This window comes from Pleuronectes platessa, chromosome 1, assembly GCF_947347685.1.
Source record: "Pleuronectes platessa chromosome 1, fPlePla1.1, whole genome shotgun sequence".
Lineage (NCBI taxonomy): Eukaryota > Metazoa > Chordata > Actinopteri > Pleuronectiformes > Pleuronectidae > Pleuronectes > Pleuronectes platessa.
The window spans coordinates 30,398,920-30,425,036 of NC_070626.1; the positions used below are offsets into that span (position 1 = coordinate 30,398,920).

Sequence of the window (26,117 nt, forward strand, 5' to 3'; positions counted from 1 at the left end):
GAGAGAGAGAGACCAGAGAGACCAGAGAGAGAGACCAGAGAGACCAGAGAGACTAGAGAGACTAGAGAGAGAGAGAGAGAGACCAGAGAGACTTGAGAGAGAGAGAGAGACCAGAGAGAGACCAGAGAGAGAGACCAGAGAGAGACCAGAGAGACTTGAGAGAGAGAGAGAGACCAGAGAGAGAGAGAGAGACCAGAGAGAGAGAGACCAGAGAGAGAGACCAGAGAGAGAGAGAGAGACCAGATAGAGACCAGAGAGAGAGACCAGAGAGAGAGAGACCAGAGAGAGAGAGAACAGAGAGAGAGAGACCAGAGAGACCAGAGACCAGAGAGAGAGACCAGAGAGAGAGAGACCAGAGAGAGAGAGACCAGAGAGACCAGAGACCAGAGAGAGAGACCATAGACCAGAGAGAGAGAGACCAGAGAGAGAGAGAGAGACCAGAGAGAGAGAGACCAGAGAGAGAGACCAGAGAGAGAGAGAGAGACCAGATAGAGACCAGAGAGAGAGACCAGAGAGAGAGAGACCAGAGAGAGAGAGAACAGAGAGAGAGAGACCAGAGAGACCAGAGACCAGAGAGAGAGACCAGAGAGAGAGAGACCAGAGAGAGAGAGAACAGAGAGAGAGAGACCAGAGAGACCAGAGACCAGAGAGAGAGACCATAGACCAGAGAGAGAGAGACCAGAGAGAGAGAGAGAATCAAAACCAAAGGAGGAACAAGAACCACTTTATGTTCAGACGAATGATTTGTCAAACCCCAAAGAACGCAGACTTACATCTATTATTTAAACATCTGCACATTCACAACATTTCAAATTAAAAACAGTGAAATGCTAAGTTTAGAAGAGAAATCACACTCTACATGACATCCGGTAAATTAGAGAGGCGTACATCTTCTAAATTAAAATGTCATCCGCCCGTCTCCTCAAATTAATCCTGGAGGAAATGTGACGGATCTGAATCGATACCTTTTTCTAATTAGTGCAGAAGCAGCGAAGATGCACTGGTTTTGTCAAACAAGCCTTTTACACATCATCCATGTTTTGATGTTCGGTTGATGGTGAAAACACCCGGAGGTAAAAATATGCACCTGAAATTAACTTTATAGAGCCAAACTGTCACACTCGGGGAAAAAACAAAGTCAAGAACTTATGAAGTCAAAACACTGTAATTAACAAAAGTTTGAAAAGTGTCACCGTTGTGTTTTCAGCTTTAAACAAGTTAAACAATGAGCGTTTTGAAACTACGTGTAGTTGAATGTTTCATAAGAGCTTCCAGGAAAAGCTTTAACCACTGATCATTAAACTGTTCATAAACAAACTGTCAAGAGAGGCTTTAGTTTACTGCAGAAAAAAACTGAAAACAACAAGTTCATTGCAAAACTAAAATGTATTCTTATCCTCCGATCTGAATTAAGGATGATTCAATTTATTTGAGCGCTTATATTTGGAAAATTTAAGATGTTTTCAGACTTTTTAAAGAAGTGAAAAACAATTCAAGGGTTAAATTCTAAATAAAGCTATGCAAATAAGAACATATGTCATTAGCCTTTTGATTTTCCTCTTTATGACAAATTAGGGAATTGAAAATCCAAGTCTAAGGCCCCATGATTTTGGGGTCAGGGGACCCTCTGTTTAAAAGAACCCACGTCCTCCTTGAGTCAAAGAACAGGTCCAGGTTCAGATTCATAATGAAGAGAAGAAGATTCAGATTGTGAGACTATGGTGTCATCACTGCATTTAAATATACAGTAAATAAATTAAAACGTATCCACTGCAACTGTGTATAAAAAGTAGATTAGGGTTGTGATATTAGCACAGTGTCTATTTTAAATGATGTATTTCAATAACACACACACACACAGACACACACTGCTGAGGCCTCTGGGAGCAGCTTTCGGTTGGAGATCAGTCGGCTGCTCCACCAACAGAGAGGCTGCATCAGGAGAATCTCATCCATCTGCATTGATCTCCAGTGAGATTCTGCAGAAACCCAAACAGCAGTCAATGGACCAGACAACCTGCTGCCTCCTCCGGAGTCCAAGAGGAGCAGGAGGAGGAGCAGGAGGAGGAGCACGGACACATCACTCAGTTTAAAAGAGCCTTTAAATCCACCACAACCTCCTCCACCTCCCTACATCGGTTTAGATTTACAGTTTCTCTCCTTTTCTGCTGTAAGCGATTTGATTTATCCGTGTAGCAGTTGATGTTTCTGAAGGTTTGACTTTGCTGAACTCTGCTGAGGTTCTTCTGCTTCGACCTGCTCAGAGAGCTCGTGCACGATTGACGGGCGACACACACAACAGCTCCAGGATGATCCAAACTTTACTTTTACAAGATAAGCAAAGTGAAAATCACAGCAGGATCCTTAGGAGATCAATGCTTCTAATCATTTTTAGAACGTGATCTCATCTTCTTACCCTATATCAATATCCAATTCTCTGTGCTTTCTTGTAACCAATAGGAAGTTGAAGATTTTAAATGAAAAGTGTTCAATTCAGCAATAACAGGAAAAGATTATTTGTTGTTCCTGAACACTGCGATGGCTTTTCAGCACATTTAAGTTTTGATCCCGTCAGAGTAGCTCAGTCCTTGGGCTTCAACCCTCTTCAATTAAAAAAACTAAAAACAAATTACTGAAATATTTCATCTCGAAAATTGCAATTGCAATTTATTTTTCCTGGTGACTTTCATCCTGCTGCCGTTAATCGACCTCGTGAGACTCTTCGTCTCTCAGAATCTCTGCCTTCATCAGAGAGGACAAAACCCGGCCTTGGACAGACTCATCAAACCTTCACCACTTTCTGTTCTAGAGCCGAGTCTGAATGTAAAGCTGCAGCAGCACAACACAAAGCACGACTCCACCCTTCAACTCACTTTAACCTCTGAACTCTGTGGAACAACGAGATGCAGATTCTAAAGACACCACATCTCCACTGGGATTGGATGTCTATATTTATCAATCCTACATTTATGTAGAGACACTTCAGTTCAAGGAGACTCACAAAAGGATAAATACCTAGAATTCTAAGAACATCAATTCAATATCCAGATTAACCCACAGCGTGTGTGCGTTGAGTTCCAGTTGACACTGACACACACACACACACACACACACGCACACGCACGCACACGCACGCACGCACGCACGCACGCACGCACGCACGCACGCACACACGCGCACACGCACACGCACACACGCACACGTCACTGGGACATTAACAAGCAGGTGCTCCCAACTGCACCGAGTCATTTTCCACTTTGCTCTACATCGATTTCCCATTAGAGGTGATATTGCAGGTTTTCACCCTGGCTTAACAAAGAGCGCACAGCCACACACACAAACACACACAGCCACACACACACACACAAGCAGAACTGTGTGTCGTCCCAGTGTGGTGTCAGGTGCCGTATTGGGAGAGCACGGTAGAAAACAGAGGAGTAGGAAATGGGGAATGGGAAGAGCCGGCCTGGTAAAGTGGCTGCACACAACCTTCAACCTGCCACAGTTTAACGGCTTCACATAATAAACACAAAGGATCTGTTTTGTGCGGTTGCTTCCCTCACGCAGCTCAGTGCAGCGTTCAGTTCTCTGCTGTCGAGCTCTCGATGCCCCTCCCACTTCTCCTGCATCGCCTGTCCATCAAAAACATCCACAAGGTTTTTACCCTCCTCTGTAATTCAATAATAACAACAGTAGATGCTGATTTTACTGTTTTCAACGCAGTGACATGTATTCTTTGGCCTCCTGCAGCTACTGCGATGGATGAATCCGGTTCACTCACTCACTCACTCACACACACACAAACACAAACTGCAAATCTGAGTCAATATCTCACAGTTAGTAGTCTGCAAAATATTGATGTTTTCCCTTTTGAGACCATAGACGACAAGAAGAAAACTCACTTTATAGCTCAAAGTTCTACTTGTTCAGTGTTATGCACATGATTATATAAATGTTGGTATCCAAAGCCTCAATATTTGTCAACAATATGGCACAAAACTTAAAAAAAATCTGTTTACATCAAGGTGGCGATCTTTAAAAACGCCCTCCAGCGCAGATTCATGTTCAAACAAAAGGAGTCGCAGCTGTAGTGAACATAATCATATGGAGGAGGAAGAGATGATGTGAGTTGAGCCCTGGCTGTAACTCTAACAAAACTTCAGGTTCTAACACTCAGCAGAGAAACAGGGCGGCAGCACTTTCAGCTCAACACGACCAAAACACAGCGAGAGAAACCCACGGACAGTCGAGAGGTGGATTATGTTGCAGGAGGGGTTTGAAAAGTTCCTATAGATGCCTGGATTATTTTAATTTTATCTTTCTGGCTGTGAAAAGTGGGTCAGTGCTGGAAATCCAGTGGAGCTGCAGTGAATCCAGGCCGACTGCTGTCGTCTACAGAGGCAGAGCTCTGACAGCCGACTCTCATCTCGACAGGGGGAGAGGGTTTGATTCCCAGAACATAGACTTTGAGAGGAGTTCAACTACAAGCCTGGTAAAAGCTAAACGTCCCAAACATAACGGATTCTTAAAAAAAGCAAGTTTTGTTACCGATATTCTGACTGGATGTTAATAATCATCCTCTGTGCAGAGAAGGTTTGTAACAAGAGGGAAAAATAACAGATTTTCTTTTAGATAAACATCAATCTCACATCTTTAATTCCTTCTACATCAAACATCACATTTCGTGTGGAGCCTCTTTCTTTTCATCCGAGCATCAAACAGCAAAGTGAATTCTCCTGTCGTCTGTTTCTTCCATGTTTATTTGCCGCCCATCAAACAGCGAGATACATTGAAGATGCACAACTTAAATTTTGAGTTCGAAACAAATTCAGCTGATACAGAAATGCCTTATCTTTGCATCTGCCAGCATCTTTGTGTAGATTGTTTCAGATTCTAACACAACGTTCAGATATTGTGTTTCTTTCATTAGTCTAAAGAGGATGTTTGTATTTTCACCTGCGACGGACAAGGACTCACAATTGGCTCATAAACTGGCGAGTCCAGAGATGAAACCACTGGCTGCTGGGATTGAAAACACACACAGACAGACACACACAGACAGACAGACACAGCCCAGACCTCCCTCCCACAGCATGGGGCCAGAAGGGGAGGTCAAAGGTTAACTGGAGTTGGGTGTAAGGTCAGAAAGGTTAAACTGGACACTTAAGCGCAGCAGTTGTGAGGTCACCAGGGAAGCGGGGGGGGGGGGGGGATTCATTGTGTGGTCCAGCTACTGGTTGTATATGCAACCAGTACACACGCGTGTCAGAGGTGTGGACGTGTGGAAGCTGGTGTGCAGATGAGTGTCTAGCAGCTCAGTACCTAGCCATTCGTTGAACTTCTTGACCTCGGAGGGGAGGCCCAGCTCGGTGAAGTCGCCCGTGTGCAGCAGCACGTCGCCGTACGGCATCTGGATCCCGTCTGTGCGCGAGTGTGTGTCGGACACACACACGAACCTGGTGTGTCCCGCCGGCTTGGGGGTATCATATGGAATGGGGTCCACCCTGAAGAGAAAGAGACACAAAGAGAGACAACAACGTTAAAGTTGGAGACTCTTGACTCCACGTCAGCACTCGGAGCTAATTGGTTGACTGTAAACACTGATGTTCTTTTTAATAACTCAAAAAGTTTTATAAGTTGAATTATTATAACATTCAGAAGATCTGTAGATAAGTGTGAGCGAGCATCTTGAGCATTGGCCAAACGAGAGATCAGACACAGATGAGGCAGAATATGATTGATTGGAGTCATAATGGAATAACTTAAACCACATTGTTTCCCCAAGTTTGACTATAAACTATACAAGAAACTATAAAAAATACATTTGGCTCTTGAGATGCTTCCATTGAATTGAACACTCAATGGTTAACTGTCACTGTTAACCCTACGTTTGACCAGATTGAGTTTACCCTCAACTTTAGAGCTTGATTCATGAACATTCATAACTCTGATGATATCAATTTAAAAAGGGTTTGACTGTTTTAAAGTATTTTCTAACCCATAAAATTATACATCAGGAAAGTATGTTTAATTCTGTACTGCCACCAAATAAAAAGGACCAAACACCACTCGCCTGTGAGGTGAGGAATTTCCTTGTGGTGTTTGCCCTTGATTTGATTTTGCCATTTTGAACATTAAGCTCTATAAAAAAAAGAAGTAAAAGAATTTGCCCTTATCCTTTTGTTATGTTTTTAAAAAGGTGTTCTCGATAAAGAAGCATATTTTTAGGTAACTTATGGTAATTTCATCCTGGTGCAGCGACGGCTCGGCTGCAAACTGGAACTGAATCATTTGTTGTTCAGAAATAAATCTCCAGGTCCAGAGAACAAAACGTGCAACAGGAGCGAAGAAGCATCCGAGAGAAAAGAGGAGACGTCTCGGCGGTGATGAATGTGTCCTGGAAAAAAAAAACAACCAGCACTCGGGTTGATTTGTGCCCACGCGGAGGGCAATGGCTGTTTTGTGGCATCAGATTGGCTAAAGAGACAGTGAATTAAAGCTTCTATCCATTATCTGAAGGAAAAAAAAACCACTTAGACCCAAGTCTGCCTGGAGAAAAAGCCTTTTATTCGACCTCTTTGTTCAGCGTGCTCACATAAAGAGGAAGAAAACCTGTACTTCTCTGACTGAAAGGGAAGCGGGGGGGTGGGGGTGGGGGGGGGGGAGGAGAGAAAAATCATCTTGTCTGTAATTGAAGTCTACAATGTGCAATTCTCCAGCACTCTGCCACTGGACCATTATTTCATTAGAAGGGATGTCACTCTGTCGACAACATCAGACAAATAATCAACACTGCCATCTCCGACCTGACAAGCACACACACACACACACACACACACACAAAGACACACACGCAGTTAACTCACACTTGTGCACAAACATGTCGTGAAAACAGCCGCGGACGCAGATGAAATCAAAAGGTTTTCGGAGGAAGAGGTTATTAACGCAGACGGAGGAAAGAGGAACCTCGGCACAAAAGGGAAATCTCCCTGTCCGGTGAGCAGCGCTGAATTTTAAGGTTCTCATTCCGGGAAGTGATTTTTCAGTTTTTCCCCATTTCTGTGCCTCTTTGAGCAGAAATATCAGACATTATATCAGAAATTCTTCATAAAAGAGCCGGAAATCTGCAGTTTGTTTTTTGAGTTGTAGAATCATGTGTAAGGTCACGTTAATGACTCTGGCTCCGGGTGTTGAGGGCAACCACTGTTTCACAAGGTTTCTGCCGGTTTCAACAATCTTTTAAAAGAGCGACGTCAAGTACAACAAACATTAAGTAATATCATAATCCCAGAATTACTTATACTTCCCTATAATTGAAAGAAAGGTTGTTGAAAGTAACATTATCTACACAGAGAGAGACCTCTTGTATCCACTGTCGAGCTGACTGTAACGAGGTGTGTGTGGATCATCAGTTCTCAGTGTCAAATTAGCTTTGTTTGTAGTTTTATTATCGCAAATTAATATCTGTATCGTTGAGAAAGAAAACACACACACACACACACACACACACACACACACACACACACACACACACACACACACACACACACACACACACACACACACACACACACACACACACACACACACACACACACACACACACACACAGTAGAAGCAAAACCTTAAAACTCATTTTAAACTGCAATGCAAGTAGCGTTAAAAGAACATTAACATAATTAAGAATAAACCAGAACGTATTTAAAACCTAGCACGTAATATTTTAGACTTTTTTAAAGCCTGAAATTCAGATTAACACAGAAACCCTCGTTTGAACTCCACCCAGCATCTGAGCTCACTGTGGTCAGAAGTCTGGAGTGGAGGGGGGGCACTAAGGATAAAATCTTTAATTATGTTTCACAATTGGGTGAGAAATGAAAGGAGAAGCCGCAGTAAAGAGAGTAAGTAAAATGTTAATCCACCGTGAGGCTCAGTGCGTCTCTGAACTCTACTGGAGGGACGAGCGTCCTTCTTCTGATGGAGAGCGCCTCCCAACACTTCAGAAGAAATCCTCCACAGGTTTATCAACTGGTTTGGGATCTGGTGCTACAAGAGTCACATTATTTTTGATTCTGGAACCTCTGGTTTCCTGCAAAGAGGAATCTGGATGTTGCATTTCTTCTTGTTTTGTCGATCGTCTTTATGTCTTAATTAACAGAATAATTTTGGACAAACTGAGAGACCCTTCCTAGAGATAAATAACCAGAAATCAGTGTTGGTTTCTAATCAATCCAGGATTAGACAATTAAAAAGTCACAGTTGCAAAAATTGTGTAAATGACTTTTTTGCCGCATAAAACTCAAATCCACAGATTTACGACCCCGACACTGAACGCCTCTCGCCCTGAGGTGGTAACAGGGCTTGATGTTTTGTGTCAGTAAAAAACGGCCACGCAAAATTAAACTGACAAATTAGTGTCGTCTTGCCGTGCGTGTCCCACAACTCCGAAGTCTAACCACCATTTGTAAGTCACCATCTGTGATCGGTAGCCGCTGTGTGCAGCCTGTGAAGCAGCTGCAGACACGCCGCCTCTCAGACCCCGGGGGGGGGGGGGGGGGGCCTCTGCAAAAAAACAGATGAATCTGAAACAGCGAGCGAGAGGAAGCTGGAGATCTGACTGACTGACACACTGGCTGCGTTCAGGGAGACAGCGGCACAGCCGGGAAAAACACTACACAACCCCCTTCATCAATTTAGAAAACAACACTTTCTGGGTTTCTTTGTTTTCTACGACAGTGATTTGAACGTCTTCGGGCTTTTGACTGTCGGTTGTCACCTCCAGTGCTGGGATGGGCAATTTGTACTGGTTTCTGGAAAAACGACAAATTGATTAATTGACAAAACTAGACCAGAATCAGGGACCTAGCAGAACACGTAGCTCCATCAAGGCCCAACAGGCTGCAGCAAATCACACACATTCAAAGAAACCCTGAACATGTTGGATTTCTTTGATTGAATCAGATTCTCATCAAAATCCATTAATTTTTTCCTGGGAAAATTGGTAAATATGTCAAATTCACCATCTCTAAGTAAAATAAAAAACTAAGTGATGCCCAAAAGCTCCTCCACCCTGCAGACTGTAAACCTACAGAACTTTGATGCAGCTCAGAATCATTATCTTCAAAAAGCTGCTACTGTTTATATTAGATCTCTTTGTCTGTGGTGTTTTATTTTTTATTTTTACTATTTGAATTGTTTACAACCACAGATTCAGACGTTCCTGAAAACTGATTGGTTGGATGAGCCTCCAATCGGATCAGCTTCAGCAGGGAGATCTCAGCTTTAGCCGACCTGGCCTCCGTATTAAAACAAACTGGACTGAATGAAAGAGGAGCTACAGAAGTAATAATATTTACTGACTGCAGCAAATATGGACACACAAACACACACACACACTTTAACCCAGGCCAGCAGAGCAGCACTGACGGACAAATGAGGAGACGCATAGGCTGACAACACACACACACACACACACACACACACACACACACACACAGATATATTCATGCATATTAAAAGACGAAGTCGAGAGAAAAACAAACAATCTCCATCTCCACCTCGTTCCTTTGAGATTTAATCCACCCAGAGAATGTAAGTAAATACCAGCAGCCCCTATCAATTAGAGCCGGCCGGGCCAAGAAGCCTTCACTACGCTGCTGCGTCGGTTTCTTCTCTCACACACAAAGACAGAGGGCCCCTGTCTTTCCTGTTAACATATGACTGTATAACAATCTAGAGGTTCATTAGTAATGTATCCAGGGGTGCAGGAGTTCAGCCGTGCAGCCGACGCCTCTGATCCGCTGTAAACCGAGACGCTGAAAGTGAAAAACTCTTCCTGTGCTCCGGCAGCAGGTAAAAGAATATTCTCCAGCGACAGCCTGATCTGCACTAGCATGAAGGTTCGTGTTAACATGTCTGAGCTCCGGCGTGACATCAGAAGGAAGACTGCAGAGGGAGAAGAGTGCAGCGGAGGAGGGGGGGGAGAGAGGAGGAGGAGAAATGCTAATGCACTCGAAGAGGGCAGCAGCACACTCTCAAATCCGCCATGACATTGGAGCTGACACAAAAACCAAGTCTGTGGCTGCAGAAATATCTGCTCGATGAAGAAACGTCTGTGATCATCCAGCGGAGGAAACCTCAGAGCGTCCACTTCAACCCCCCCCCCCCCCCACAGCTCTGCACAGACCTTACGGCTGTTAGTCACTTCTATCTGCAGCCATTTTAGAGAAACACACAAATTATGTTTCTGTATTTGGGAAACTTCAGATTCAATATTTTTCTATGTGTGAAAAAGTGTCAAAGAGAGAAATACGCTTATAACGAGATTACATCAAACATAAACCAGTTAGATTGATGAATATGATAATGATGTAGGATAATGGGTGAGAGGTGAGTCCATGATACTTGTCCATCTTAAGTGTCTGTGGACAAGTTTATGTCTGAGGAATGTGGTGTTAATACCATAGTGGTAATAAATATGATGTAATATCTTGATAATGGTTTTAATAAACCAATGGGATATGATTTAATACTGTTGCTATCACCATTAAAAAATAAAATAAGATTAAAATATATCATGAATATACCTCACACATAATTGACCCTATAATATAATAATAACCATTACAATGAGGTGCAGGAGTTCTTAAGCTTACAGCAGCCAGTCAAACCTGTGTTCCCAGTATGAAGATCCACAGATATCAGAGGACATTCTGCGTTTGGGAATGAAAAATGAAAATTCAAAACAAATCCAATTTGTTCTTTCATTTGAAACACCTGAACTCCTGAATGTCACAGGGCAAACTCAACAGGGACTGTCACTGCAACTGGAAACTTAACGCTTCATTATGATGCTCTGTTGTGATTATAAACACGACAACCTGCAGTTACACAATCAAAACAAAAAACCTGCATCCTCCACATCTCACACAAATAGCTCATTTCTAACATCTCTGTCAAAACAAGACTGATGAGCTGGAGTCCATTCGGCTGAAAAACACTTGCAGATCTGAAAACTACAAAAAGGTAAATATGAAAATCCCCCAGCCGTGTGTGTGTGTGTTTAACCCACACACACACACACAAAAAAACACACACACGCACACAGCTGCTGGTTGCATGTGTGGAGGAGCAGGGCTCGGTGTGGGAGAGAGGAGCGCTCTGTGATGTCTGTGGGAGGATATTCCGTTTGACGGAGCACACTTGGCTCCGTGGCCTTTTGGAAAAACACACAAGCAAATGGGGTCAAAGTTCAACCCGAGCTTGCTTCTTCAAACACGACACTTAACTCGCAGCAGATAAGAAGGTTGCCGTCGCTCCCGGACCCGTCCAGCTCTTTGAGGACGCCACATAATCACCGTGATTGATTACAAGTTTGTTTTTCCGAAAGAAAAAACCCTCGAACTGCACAGCTCCCGAAACAACTACACAACTACTGTCTTAACAACTACACAACTACTGTCTTAACAACTACACAGCTCTTCAGTGTTTGTTGAAGAACTCAGTTGTCCAATCACTTCAGGAGAGATACATGTATAAATACTGCTGGCTACAGGGATCACTGCAGAACAGGGATCTGAACATAACTGAAATGTATGATTTTATTAGAGTAAAGGATTAAAGCCAAATGTAACTGTTAGAAAAGAAAAACCTCTAAAGACTCAAACCCATTCATAACTTAACTGTCATTAATGATCAACAATATATTTTAAGATTAATTTATCCTGCTGTTAATTAATTCATATGAATAATAAAACTATTAACGTGGCAGATTGGGATTGATTGGGACAGTTGTTAAATCTTTTGTTCTCACTCGTCTCTTCTTGGGAAAGACAACAACACGTGGTTCCATAAAGTATATTTAGCGTCACAGGTTTCCCATGTGTCTGTGTGTTCACTACATGAACATAAACATGAGCATCAATCTGCTGCTTCATCTGCCGGCACTTTGTTGAACCTGTCAGTTTGTTCCTGTTCAGCCACGAGAGCGTCTCAGAGTTCAGCCGATGAAACCTCAACTATTAACCTTATTCACATCCGAATGGTCAACTGTTAAGATTCCTCTCTCCACCCTAAGAACAGCGATGTCCAGATATAACTTGTAGTGTAATACAGCTAATTAAAGCTGGGTTGAACCCCCCCCCCCCCACACACACCTCTCAGTCCTGACAGGGTTAATGAGGTCAACGACCTCTCAGCTGCCCACTTGTCAGAACTTCACGTCAATCACAGTTTGGTCTGTGTGTCTATACGTTTTATACCTGGTGCCAGAGGAGGAGCTCCTCTTCCTCCTCCTCTTCCTCCTTCTCCTGCTCCTTCTTTGTTAATGGAGAGTTCCTCCTAATGATTTCTCATCATGAGGACGTCAGCGAGGGCCCATCCACCTCAAACCTCAGGGGTCAAAGGGGAGAATGTGGAAAGAGCCGGCTAATCAACTAGAGCTGAACTGCACAGTGTTTCCACTGGAGAGGTTTTATTCATGTACTTTTACTGCTTTAAACTACTTTCAAAGATCATCTGACACGACAGATTGATTTGTTAATTATACAACATTTGTTGCAGCACGTTTTCCTGAAACAATTTGTGCTCTTCAAGTTAATGGCAAATATCATAATTCAGACAACCCGTTAAAAAGTAAAAGCAAGTTTCCTGGTTTTGAATCGGTCTTTGAATCATTGAGCTGTTTCCAGACAAAACGTTCCTTCGATGATCAGAACTCAAATCTCAGCCGCTGATGAATAACTGTAAATGCACCAGTGTGCGTCAACGCCTCCCAGTTGAAATACACAACAAAGAGTGTCAGAGAAGATGTGCTGTTTGTGCGTCCACAACACGGAGACAAATTCCAAAGCTAATCGCAGCCGAACTGAAGACAAAATACTGAGCTCACGGATTCTTTTCAACGCTCCTTCAGGAGAAACATCAAAACACAATGCTCCTCGTTTCCTCTTTCTATAACCTCTGCATTGGTTCCCCTCCCCCTCCTATAGACTGACACACACACACACAGACACACACACACACACACACACACACACAGCTCACTCATCCACGGTGCAATACCATTTCTCTGAGAGGAGCAGAGAGCGAGCGCCTCTCTTATCTTCTGCGTTTCAGCTGTCTGCGCTAATTCAATAAACTTCAGAGGAACAAAATGAACACAGGAATAACGGAGAGGGGGTTTGTGCTGGTGGTGGTGGTGGTGCTGCTGGTGGTGGTGGTGGTGGTGGCAGGGAAGGGGGTGCACATGGGAAACAAGAAAACCCAACAGGAATACGTGGGGCACAAAGAATGTAGAATGCTACAGAAAATGTAAAAAAAAAAAGGTGATTTAATTGATTTAAAAGAAAATATGACGCCCTTTTGTCTTAATCCCCACCCCCCCCCCAGACCCCACTCCCCCTGTTCGGGGGGGGGGGGGTCCTCGTCCCCTTACTTCTTCTTTCATTAAAAGGCGACGAGCACACAAAGCCTGCGCTGGAATATCTGCGGCGGAGAAACCTTCCGGCGCTGCGCTGAGAAATAAATTGCTTCTGCTAATGCCCCTTTCATTATGGCTCAGCCCTTAATTGTGCTGCTGACAGTCTGCCTGGCTGCAGGGCTGATGGGAGGACGAGTGGGGAGATGGGCACCAAGTGGCTCCAGAGGAAGAGGAGGAGAAGAAGAAGAAGAAGAAGAACTACCTGGCAGAGTAATGTTCACCTGCATAGACAACACGGCTATAAACAAAGAAACCAGGACACCTGCACTTTACAGCACCGCGACAGGAGAAGCTCATCGATCTGTTGACGGACATGTTTTGTAATTCAACGCTGTTCTGTCCACCGATTCAGTCGCAGAGGAATTAAACTACTTGTTTTCATTTCTAAAGATGGGGGGTGCATTCCAGCAGAAAGGAAGAAGGAGCGTCTCAGTGTTCAAGCTTCCATCAGGAGTTAAGCTAAGAAATGACTTGTGTCTATTAGCACACAGAACTTAGTTTAAAAAGCATAAACCAGGACTTACGGGGGGGGAAGAAGTTGCAGAATCAGATCAATTCACCTCTAGTTCATGTCAAAGGGGAAGTGGTTTGACGAGCCCCCCCGCCCGCTACTGTTTTAAAAGCCCCCCCGCTACGATAAACAACAACTTCCAAGTTGGAACACAACACACTGGATAAGGCAAGCTTTGACAAAGATTCAGATTGTGCAATCCAACAAAGTCAGTGATCACTTCCTTCACCAACACCACTTAGCAGGGGTGCCATAGCTGCATCCGCCCAGCCCCCCCCATAGCATAATGATAACAGGAGCAGCCAGACCCTTCTCCGCCTCCGACCCAGCGCGGTGGAGATACGCCCGGCTTTACCAGACGAGGGAGGAAATTACCTCATCGGGAGACCGTGCCCTGCGATGCCAGGCTCTGGAGGCTCAGAGGCCAAAAAGCCCCAAAGACATCAAAAGGGCTTCAATCTGAAAAACAGCAGATCTGTCCAATGTCAACTGTCACTTAACCGCCCCCCCCCCCCCCACACACACACACACACACTCTCTCTCACTACCAACACCGCCATCCCGACGGGCTCCACCGGCAGGTCAGGGGTGGAGAGGGAACTTAATCAAGGGTTCTCCTGTTACAAAAGCCCCTTCACTCCTTCACCCCAGCCGACGAGCAGCAGCAGGCCGGCAGAAAGAAAAGGCCACGACACGGGACCGGCTCTTTGTTCTCAAGAGTGAAAGTCTGACTGCTGGGCCTCCATTAACTGTCTGCCAGTGAATAGAAGAAGGGGAAGTGCGAGGTGAACATGAGGCTGCACTGATTGGACCCCGAACCCTAACCCTTCCTTTCTTAGGCACCGCTGATTAGTAATCATAGATTTCCAGGCTACTGAGGTGTTTTCAGTCCCCCCCAAATAATGCTTACTTTACCAAGAACATGATTTAAGAGTTTCTAATGAATTCGACCAAAAGAGGCGGTCTGGGTCCTGGATCCGACCGGACCATGGTTCGGTTCAGACCAATCGCAGGAAGAAGAGACAGCATTAAACAAAAGAAGAAGAAAAAGAAGAGGACGTTCATTTGGTGCATTTGAACCAGTGTGAAGTAATCATGTTACCATTGCAACGTAATTAACTAAATGCCCAGGATCACTCGTGTTATCGACTCAAACAGAAAGAATAAAACCAGTCGGGTCCAGGTAGACGCAGCCCACTCACACCCAAAGTAACCAGATCAAATGGATAAAATTAGACGAACACAATCGAGCTTGTTTCAGACTTTCAGCTCCGAAAACGCCCCAAATCCTCCAAACCCTTTTCTGTTTGGTGTGTATTATCTGGCCCTGGAGCAGAGGAACCTTACTCCTCCTCAAAACACCGACTGCACCGCTTGTTTTTTCAACCTATTGGACCCGTTTGAATCAATAAAAAAGAGATCGAAGATGTGGGTCGAGATTAGAAGTCTCTGCTACACAGTGCGACTGACCAATCCTGACCGCCTGACACGTACAAGGTGCAGAGGCAGCAGAGAAAACTCACAGTGGAAAATCAGGGCCACATGCAACACGCACACCCCTCGGCACGTTCTGGTTTGTGAAAGTGCATCGTCATATGATCGCCTGTCTTCTGGAGACACGACCACAAACAAGAACAGACCCTAGATGGAGTTCAAGCTCAGATTTTTGTAGCCGCACCACAAACTAATAAAACAACTGTATTGTAACGATTACAGCTGAACGGTTAAAGCCTCTCAGCCGCCGCTACTTGGAGGAAAGAAATGCAAAAAGAGAAAAGTAAAAACAAATGTTCAGGCTCAAACGTGAAATGTGATAGTTATATATATTTCTAAAAGCCAAGACAAATGTGTAATCTGCAGTTACGATGACAACGTTGAGCAGGATGAGAAGTGTGGGGGGGGGGTGGTACGACTGGTTCTCCCTCCAAAAATCACAGAAAGCAAAATGAAACTTTGAGCCTCGCTCCAAGGAGCTTTAACGCATGTTTTCAACAACTTAACGATCTGAGCATTATAATATCTTTAAAATGGCAGCGGAGGAGTTTGACTACACAAGTTTTAACTTGTTTTCCACAACAAGATGAAAGAAAATGCAGATTTTTATGCCAATAAGTTACATTTATCCTTGTGAGCTGTGAAACTGGATCTGTTCCTCTCGCTCTGCAGAAACACGTCCAATAAAAATCATAATTCCAAACTATTTCCTTTACAGCATTATTGCAGTGTACCCTGACATGTAAATAAGGAACATAAAAAATCCTGCAGGAGTTCATTAATAAAAACCAGGACGCTGTTAAGATGAATGTGTGATTCTGGTGTCAGAACATCCACGTGTATGGATGCAGGCGGCGGCGTCTTTAAATGATTCATATTCATGAGCTCCTCAATTATTCAGAAGGCGGGAATAATTAACAAGGCATCTGGAGGAGAAGGAGTTTGTTAAATGTGGATTGTGGGGGGGGGGGGGGGTTGTAAAAGAATTTTAATTTACCAGTAAAATTAATGTATTGAGCTCAGGTGTCTGGGATGAATTATGTTTTTAAATAAATAACCATATATAAAAAGGAATAGATTATTTAACACTGTATTCAGGAGGTGTCTCCTCTTTGTTTACAAGTGTAAAGAGGTTTTTTTTTTTTTTACCTTAATAAATCAGGTAACCACAACAAATGTACTTCTCTCTCTCTCTCTCTCTCTCTCTCTCTCTCGGTGAAATGTTGCCAGTTTACTCCCAGACGTGAAATTATTTTTTTTTAAAACTGGTTCATCTGAATATAAAAGAATACAAATTTAAACACCACACATTCTGAGGTGGCTGCTTATTGTATGATACACTCCTAGTAAAAGTACGGGTGCAAAAATACTACTTTAGACATCTTTTATGTTATTATGATAAGCAGTAAATTCCCTAATCTATAGGTAATAAAAAGGGAAATAGGGATTAACAATCTCACAATAGTTTGAAAGTGTGGCACTTAAAGCATTACTGGTTTACATCCTACTGGCATTAGCATGGAGAGGTGTTTAAGTGATTTTCGTTACCATGTTCTCAAAACTTGGATTTGAACTTCAGATTAATTTTAAACCCAAAAACCTGCAAAAAAATCAAAAGGCATAAACAGACGACACCAGATAAAACTGATCATGGAAATAACCAGAACTTGCAGCCGTACTGGGATTTCACACGGCCCCCGGAGATTAAATGTGAAGAAGAAGCAAAGTTCAACTGTTCAGATCAAAAGATGGTTTGAGTGAATCGTCGTGAACCTTCTTCCTGAGGCCTACAACAGCAATCGAGGCCTTTTTAAAGCTTCTTCAGTCAAGACGTCTCAAAGTCCCTCTGGTTCCAGCTCTTGTCAGTTTGTCCGTCTTGCATGTGAGCGTCGAGGCCGTCCCACAGTCTGGCCTCGATCCGGCTCAAATTGGATCTGAAGCCATTAGGAGTCCCAACTGGAAGCATCTGTTCCCAGTTGCTGAGTAGTTTTCACGTGACAGAAAAAGAAACCAGACATAAACAGGGCTGCCCTGAGTCTGTCGCTCACTCACAGACAGAGTGAGACGTCCCGTGCTCTGAAGAAGGGCCACTTTGACTTCAGGGTCACGTTCCACAGCATTAGCCTGTAACTGCCACTGTGTGTGTGTGTGTGTGTGTGTGTGTGTCTGTGTGTGTGTGTGTGAGACAGTCTGGAGTGTGTACACGCTCTACAAGAATGTTTTCATATGTGGTTCAGAGAGCAAAACCTTCCACACCGCACAAAAGGTACTGCTGTACTCCATCACGCAAATCTAAATAATCTGTGTAAGGGCAGGGGGGGTGAGGGGGGGGGGGACGACCATTAAGGCACGGATAGTATTTCAAACGGCGCAGCAACCGCCTCACTTGATTCTTTTTTTTTCTTCCTCCCTCTCCTGCGTTGCTTTAAGAGAAGCAACATCTTTATTTATGCTCGAATCCTGTGGATGCAGCGAGAGAGGAACCTCGAACAAGTCGGATCATTATCTCTCCAATCTAAACAAGCCTTTACTTTCCCAGAACAGAGCTTGTATTCTATAAGCACTTCAACATACTGGGGGGGATGGGAGAGAGAGAGTGTGTGTGTGTGCGATCCCAGGGTTCCCAGTCTGAGTTTAAGAATGACAAAGTAAAACACTGCAGGCTCTGTGGAAGCCAGGAAACAGCCTAATGTATTTATCCAAACACATATCTGCTGAGAGGCCCCGCGGCTCCAACACATCCCCTTCCTACGGGGGCTTCACCTCCACACACTGCCACGGTGAAGAGGGAAAAATCAGCAGGGCCGCACATTACGGGCGAGAAGCGTTTAAATACCGATGAGCTGGATGAACGTTTGGATTATTTGTTCCAGGTTTCAGGACGTTTAACTCGTTTCTGCCCCTGAAACACAGTCACTGTGTCACGGCTGCAGATGCTGGAAGACTCCTCCTGCTCCTTCTTAATAAATCAACAGCTGCTTTTTATAGCTACAGACGCACAAAAAAAACGTCGGTGATGTTTGTGTTTGTCGACACCTGGAATAAAACTAAAGCTTCTCCAGATGAGGATCCACTTAGAGAGACTTTCATTTTCCTCCAAAGCATCAGGCGGATCCATTCATTCCCACTTTGCTTGTTTCCTCCACTTCCCAACAGAAAAGAGCTTCTACGTAATGTTCCTTTAATGCCATGTTAATCCACTGAGCTTTGCTTATGGTCAACTGGTGCAGCACTTCAGAATAAAGAGGACTTTCCAGGGAGCTGGAATTAAAAGCCACCAATGTCACTCAGAGCAGGATTATATAGTAAGAGATAGAAAAACAACCTTATGGAGGACGTTTTATATGAAAGCTTGTTTTCTACCATTTCATATTTTCATTATCAAAAGAGGAGAAAACCGAGGGAGCCTCTCCAAACATCAAACTAGAATCTGTTCAGCTGACCCGGGCTCCACATCCACCCTCATTCATATTGAAGCATTTGTCCTGATTTATTGCCGCCTTTGTCAACCATTAAAACGGACTGACGTAACACAAAGTGCGAGGTGACCTTGTCTCTCTCTCTCTCTCTCTCTCTCCACATCCCTGGCAGCTCGGCCGCTCGCAGCTGAGGAATCCCAAAACAACACGGCGGCACAATAACGTGAACGCTGCCAACACCGGGAGGGAGGTGAGTGTCCACGATCTGACTGTCACCTCCAAAGTAATCCTGTTTACATGATCATCCAGAGAGAACTGTGGGAATCAGAGTGTCTGAGGTAAATAAGATGAAACAACAACAACAACAACAACTTGTTTGGCAGATGTCGTCGATTCTCCAGAGCGAAGCAGCGTGTGTGTGTGTGTGTGTGTGTGTGTGTTTGCAGCTCTCGAGAGATCTCGGTCCGCTGCCCGAATCTTCCTCTACGGCTCAGATTCAATAATTCCTGGTGCTTCTGTACGTGGATCATGTGGGTTGCAAATTCCCTGCACCTGAACGCAACACGGTGACTGAGTGAGGAGGTTGTCTTAACTTGAATCTCATCTTTAACTTCAGTCCGACCAGAAATGAATCAACAAGACCTATGTTAAGGTTTTTGATAATTCTGCTGTTTTGAGAAAAGATCTCAGAAGAAACTGACGGGAGTTAAAAAAAAACATATAGTTGAGAAAAAATATTAATTTACAGTGAATTCTAAAACAGTTTGAATCTCTTTTTGAGATTTGACACGCTGTGATATTCCCATTTTGCCTTTTGTTAAATGGGAATGAGCGTAACTGTGGTTTTCCATTTAACAATTTAATTATCTGTCAAGATGGCAGATTTGTATTTATCTTAGTGTCAAATCCATAACAATGGCAATCACGTAATTACTGCACAGTGTTCGCTCGGGCTCCACTTTCACATCCAGCGTCTACTTTGCACAACTTAAAACTCAAGCTGCTCTGATGCATAAAATCTGCTCAGATAAGATTCATATTTCATTTATTTAGGCCAAAGATTTAATCGATTCCTGATTTGTTGCAGCTGCAATTTGGAAAATGCCCAAAAAAAAAGGAACTGAGAAAACAGTAGAGGTGATCAAAAACAAAAGAGTCCAATCAAACCATAGTTACACAACAAAGAATAGAAGTTCAATCAAGCTACACAACCTCACACAGCGGGCAGGCAGCTCTCTGCTCCTCTTCCTCAATCACTTCTTCTTCTTCTTCTTCCTCCTGCTGCAGGTTAACTTTTTACTCGTCACTCTCAGTGAATTTAAAAGCTCTCAAACAACCTGCACATGTAACCACAACCACCACAACAACAACCAGTCACAGGCCTTTCATCAAAAGCTCCAAACCGCCGTAATTGTGAGAAGACACAAAGCGAGCGGCGGCTCCGAGTTAGAAATCTGTTTGGAGATAAAACGCAGCCGGCGCTCTGATGCTGAGTGTCTGCACGTCGAGGGCTGACGGGTCGCAGCGCTCTGACCCACTAATGAGACGCAGAGCATAACCACATCAGACAAGAGCCACGCTAAGCAACTGGTCTCATAAATAAATAACAAGAGCGGCCTGATGCAGAAAAAAGTCTCTGTGCACAACGACGACAACCTGGCAGAATGATAACGGTCACATGACACGACCACGCCGTCCGTGAGGCACAGCGGGTAGGACCACATTCTGAAGAGCGTTCACTCTTTGTCTTTCAAACGACATGTTTCACTCGCCACAAACTTTCTACACAGTAATATTCAATTTCAACATTAGCATCTGTAACTTTTTTTTTGTCCTCTCCGAGCCACCGTAGCCTCTCTGAGCTTGAGCCAATTAAATTCAAGCATAAACAAAGACTCTGCATCAAAGAGGCTCCTGATTGGCTTCCTGTCAAAGCGCCTAATTTCTGCAACGCTGCTTTTTTTTTTTTCAGTGTTTGGATGTTCTGGATAAAACTTTATTAAAAAAAAGCTAAAAGTTGAATTAAAATATAAATAAAATGTGTTTTTAAATATAAAATTGGCTGAATGCAATTAATGAAAAGTCAGGTAATCTTGATTGTAGTCGACAAGTTTTTTGTAGGTGATCCACAGTGTGTGTGTGTGTGTGTGTGTGTGTGTGTGTGTGTGTGTGTGTGTGTGTGTGTGTGTGTGTGTGTACTTACATGTGGACATGTGGAGGTTGGAAGCGGCTCTGGTTGATGTTATAGTGTGTGAAGGCCTGTGTGGGGTTGGAGCTGTACTCGTCCACCGCGATGGTCACTTTGCCATGAGCCATCCTTCCGCCGTGTGGACATGAGACGCCGTTCGTTCACCGGGATTCAGCAGCGAGCCGTGCAGCAGTCATCCTTCAGCGCCGCTCAACGAGCCCGGGGAGAGTCTCCCTGCAGCAGCAGCAGCCACCGGCCGACCGACTCGACCACGACAAGCTGCACCGAGAGGAGGGAGACACACACACACAGTCACCAGGAGGCATGCACCGAGCGGGTCAGCCCACTAACACACATTTAAACTGTTCACAGAATAAAAAACCAGGAGGAAATCGACCCTGAGGCTGCGGCACAGACACAGACAGAGCAGATATCAAGTGAAGGAGGGGGATCTCTTTCTAATAATCAATAAGCACAACATGTGTTAATGCATCTACACATTTCTTATTGGGCTTCAGAGAACACAAAGTTCCTTTTCATGTCGTGCCACCATTTCAATTTGAAAGACGTCCTTGCAGCACCTTGAACAAAACCTCTAACCATTCTTCCTGAAACCCCTAATTAATAACAAATGCAGTAAAGTGAGCTGAAGCATAATTGGCACATTTACTCAACCTTTCCAAACAATATTCTGCTCATTCAAAAGGATTAAATCGCTTGTTAAAAGGTTTTCAATCCTCTTTTCTTTCCCAACAACTTCACACTAAGATTGCTCAGGCGTCAGATTACAATCTCCAAGGCACGTTTTATATATTTGTTTAATTGCTGCTCATAACCTGCTTTGTTTTGTTTAATGCAAACTAATAAATGTAATAATAAAAGAAATAGATAGGCATGTCCTCCGAGGCATCAGCCTGTTGGAATTAAAACAAACCTGGAAGGAGACGCTGCAGGTCGCGTCTCCTCTGGTGATCAAATCGTTTCAAAGCCTTTTCAATAAAACATGAAATTCTCCACAACCCATGAAACAGCTTCTCTCTCCCTGCTGACAATTTACCCCGAACACGCACAAAAAATAGCACAACAAAAGGATGTGCTGCTTCGGTCCAGGCCTGCTGCAGTCGCAATAAATCCCACAACTGAACTGCACTCGTGATAAATTGAATAAAATGCACTTTTTAAATTTAAAAATTCAGGAGAAGCAGTAAAACAAAATTTAAAAGAAAAAAAAGCAGCTGTGTAGGTTTTGCATTTCCCAGGCGCTCACTCACCGGACCTGGCTGTGTGCTCCCTGCGCCTCCTCCTGTCTGACCTCCCTGACTGACAGTTAAGTGGCCACTGTGGGCTCTGACAAGCTTTATATACCAGACCTCCTGCTGCCGCCACAGCCCCACGAGGAGGAAGAGGAGGAAGGGGAGGAAGAAAAATGCACTGTAAAATTTACAAATCTGTCACCTCTCTCTTTTTGGAGGGAAATCTGCAGCTCCGGAGTTCATTGAGACGAGCAAAGTAAAAAAAAAATATATATATATATAAATATATCATGAACAACCGCCCCAAACGTGGAGCTAAAGAAAATGTCCTATTTCCACCGAAAAAGAAAATTGATTCATGTTTTCTGGGTCAACCGGTTGCTGCTCTCTGTGACGTGTGCTATGAATTATAGTCTGAAAGATTTATGCCAGCCGGGATAGAAGGGTAGGTAAACTCATTTCCAACACACACACACACATGCACACAGAGACAAAAGTGAGTGTTAAGCAGCTGCACAACACAACACAACAGTCCAGGAAAGTTCAAATGACGTGTGTCCAGCTCTTGTGAATCCTTCCTGAGGCCTTCTAGAAATTAATAAAAACAATAATTTGCACACACTTGTCCCTCGAACCTTCTACTGAGGAATAAACACACACACAAAAAAAATCTGGAGTGCAACTGATGCGGATCCTGGAAAATGTGCAGTTTATTTGCACATGGAGGCCGAAAAAAGAGCTGAGGACGGATTTGTGTGCAGCATGCTTCACTCTGTGTGTGTGTGTGTCTTTGTGTATGTGTGTGCACCTACCTTATGGCTACAGTAGCAGCAACTAGCTCTCTAGCTTAGCCTGCTGCTAAACCTGCCCTGGCAATAATACATTTTTTATTGCTATTATAGTTTTTTTTATTGCTATGCACGGGTTAGCTGCTGTAACAAAACCAGGCTGCACGCACACACACACGCACACACACACACACACACGCACGCACTCACTCACACACGCACTCAGTGCTGCAGACCCACACCGTGTAGCTAACTTCACGCGGAGGAATCGCTCCGGTGCAGCAGAGGGGGCGAAGGCGAAACAGATTGACCCCGTGTGAGAGCGTGCATGTCGGCTACGCGGCGGGAGGGCGACGCGCCGCGCGCCTGCACAAATCGAGCCGACCCACAAAAAAATTAAAAATAATAATAATAAAAATATATATATTTTTAAAAGGATGGAAAAGAGAGAAAGATCCGCGCGATGCTCTCCCTCCTCCTCCCCCGGTACAAGGCAGCGCAGCGCCGGGGAGGAGGCGGGTGTCACGGCGGCTAACCTCCTGCTCTTCCTCCCGGATGACAAGCCACCTTTCAACCGACGGCTTTGTGTCGGGGCTTCCTCCCTCTCCTCCCCGGGTCCGCGCCCTCTCGGCCCCGGTGCTCCCCCCCCTAACAAGCAAGGCGGAAAGGTGGCTCTACCTTTGGTGGTTGCTTTTCCAGAAGCGGGTGTTTTTTTGTTTGAATCTGCCCGGAGGTGGAGTGTCGGGTCGGGGTCGCCCTCTACGCGGCGGTGGAGGCGGAGGGACGCGGGTCCATGCGGCGGCGGCAGGCGGCAGCAGAAGCCGGAGGTTGCGGCAGTCTGGGCGGGCAGGGCAGAACCTTCGACCCGGCGGGACCTCTCTCCTGTGGGTAGGAACCAGACAAGAGAGCGGAGGAGGAGCAGGAGGAGGAGGAGGGGGGGAGACAGAGAGAGAGAGAGAGAGAGAGGGGGGGGGGGAGAACCAGAGAGGGGGCAGAGAGACGCAGGCGGACAGCGGGGAGAAGGAGAGCGAGGCTCGGTGCAGTGAGACGGAGCCGCCGCTGGGGTCAGAGAGCACCGGGAGCCGGGAGCGAGCACAACCCCCTGCCACCTCCCCGTGCGCGCGCCTTCACCGGCGGGCACACGCACGGCGAGGAGGCGCGGGAGGAGGAGGAGTTCGTGCAGCGTTCACGTGCTGTGGGAAAGAATAACATGCACCTCACACACACACACACACACACACACTAACACACACACACACACACACACACACACACACACACACACTAATAAATGCTTCAGTATTCAACATGAAGGAAATAATGCAAAAGAAGAAATGTACAAAATTAATATAAATAACAATTATATTCACTATTAATGAATCCACTTTGTATTTCTATATTTTATGACATTTCAGAATCAGATGATAACATATGACGTTATAAAAAGGCAATAGAATACAAATTAAAAGTGCTGAGCATGTACGTTATAAACAGAATCATAATCAGGTTTTATTGGATGAACAGGTTTACACCATAAAACATATGAAAGTACTATAAACACAAGAGACTTTGGATTTTGCAAAGTTCAGTTATTTGTCCACAGGAAGTTAAAGTGTCACAGACACAGGCAGGAGACAAAATGAGAATTCACTCTTTATGTACTCACCATTATGCTGATGTAGTAAATGGTGACCCATTCCTCAAACGTAGTAATAAACAAAATAAAAGAAAACACACAAAATGCCTCCTTGCTTGTGTTGAATCATCCAAGTGTCCTGAGGAACCAACATTCAAATTCAAGTTGAAACAGCCTCATTGACATCGTGAGCCTAAATTCCTGATTTCAAATGGATTTGTATTTATAAAGCGCTTTTCTAGTCTTGATGACCACTCAAAGCTCTTTACAGTACATTTTTACATTCACCCATTCACACACACGTTCATACAATGCATCTATTCGCAGCACTTTCTTATTCTGGAGGGCCATTCAGGGTTCAGCATCTTGTCCAAGGACACTTCGGCACGCAGATGGGTCAGACTGGGGATCGAACTGCCGACCTTCAGGTTGGAGGACGACCACTTTACACCTCAGCCACAGCCGCCATCATCCTTCTAGTTATCCAGAGATGAAGACATGAGGCCAAAAATATCTCACATACGAACTCTGCCATCCTGCACCGGCCTCAGCTGCCATCTGTGTTTTAAGAACCTCCTCAAATGACAGAAACCATCGTTAAAATACATACGTTAATTTTTTTGTTTGGTTCGTGTCCTATCCACTGACATGGAGGAGACAGAATTTACAACCTATACTGCAGCCGGCCACCAGGGGAACAATGGAGATGTTTCACTTACGGGGGTCTGTCATGTTGTCTATCTTCATTCACATTGAACCAAATCAGTTCCAACATTTCTAACTGGCCTCATTTGCACTTTGTTCAAAAGTTAGCTGGTCACATTCACGAGGTTTGAATTCTCCGATTGGAAAACGAACCCCAGCCTCCGACGCCCTGGTCACCTCCTGGAGACACTGGGAATAGAAACATCCTCCTATGGGCGTTTGAATCGATGGTTTCCTCTGTGTGTGTCTCTGCCGGCCCTGAAGAAAAGGTGTCACTGTGATAGGTTAGCTTCAGGCTGCAAAGCGTAAAAAAGAAGCGTATTGATTTCATCCCATGAAATCTTATGCAGAATTCAATAATGTGGTTGCTGCTCCCTGAACTGTGCTCACACCGCCTTGTTTGTAAACCAGCGTCCACGTGCACTGGAACCAATAGATCGTCTTGATGATAACAGACAGTAACAGGGGATGTGTTTTTTACTAGTAAACTGGACCTTGGATCACCGTGACACCTGAAGGCCACACGCTCTTTACTCCAGCACGAGGTCACATGCTCCTCTGTAGGAAACTGTTTGGTGTAAATCGTTGACCTGGAATATTTCTCTGTGATATCACAGATGTGTGGGAAAATGGTGCCAGAGTG

The 26,117-nt window shown here is 44.5% G+C and overlaps 1 protein-coding gene across 1 annotated transcript in view; it reads right to left on the reverse strand.

Annotated features, from left to right (window-relative positions):
* Positions 1 to 23,929, reverse strand: part of mpped2a (metallophosphoesterase domain containing 2a) — a 35,989-nt gene extending 12,060 nt beyond the window's left edge. The window contains exons 1-3 of the mRNA XM_053442517.1: positions 23,812 to 23,929; positions 21,108 to 21,371; positions 5,323 to 5,504 (exon numbers count right to left, since the gene is read on the reverse strand). Coding sequence (XP_053298492.1) covers positions 5,323 to 5,504; positions 21,108 to 21,220 — 295 coding nt within the window. The 5' untranslated portion in view covers positions 21,221 to 21,371; positions 23,812 to 23,929. The remainder of the gene's footprint in view (positions 1 to 5,322; positions 5,505 to 21,107; positions 21,372 to 23,811) is intronic.
* Positions 23,930 to 26,117: the final 2,188 nt, after the last annotated feature.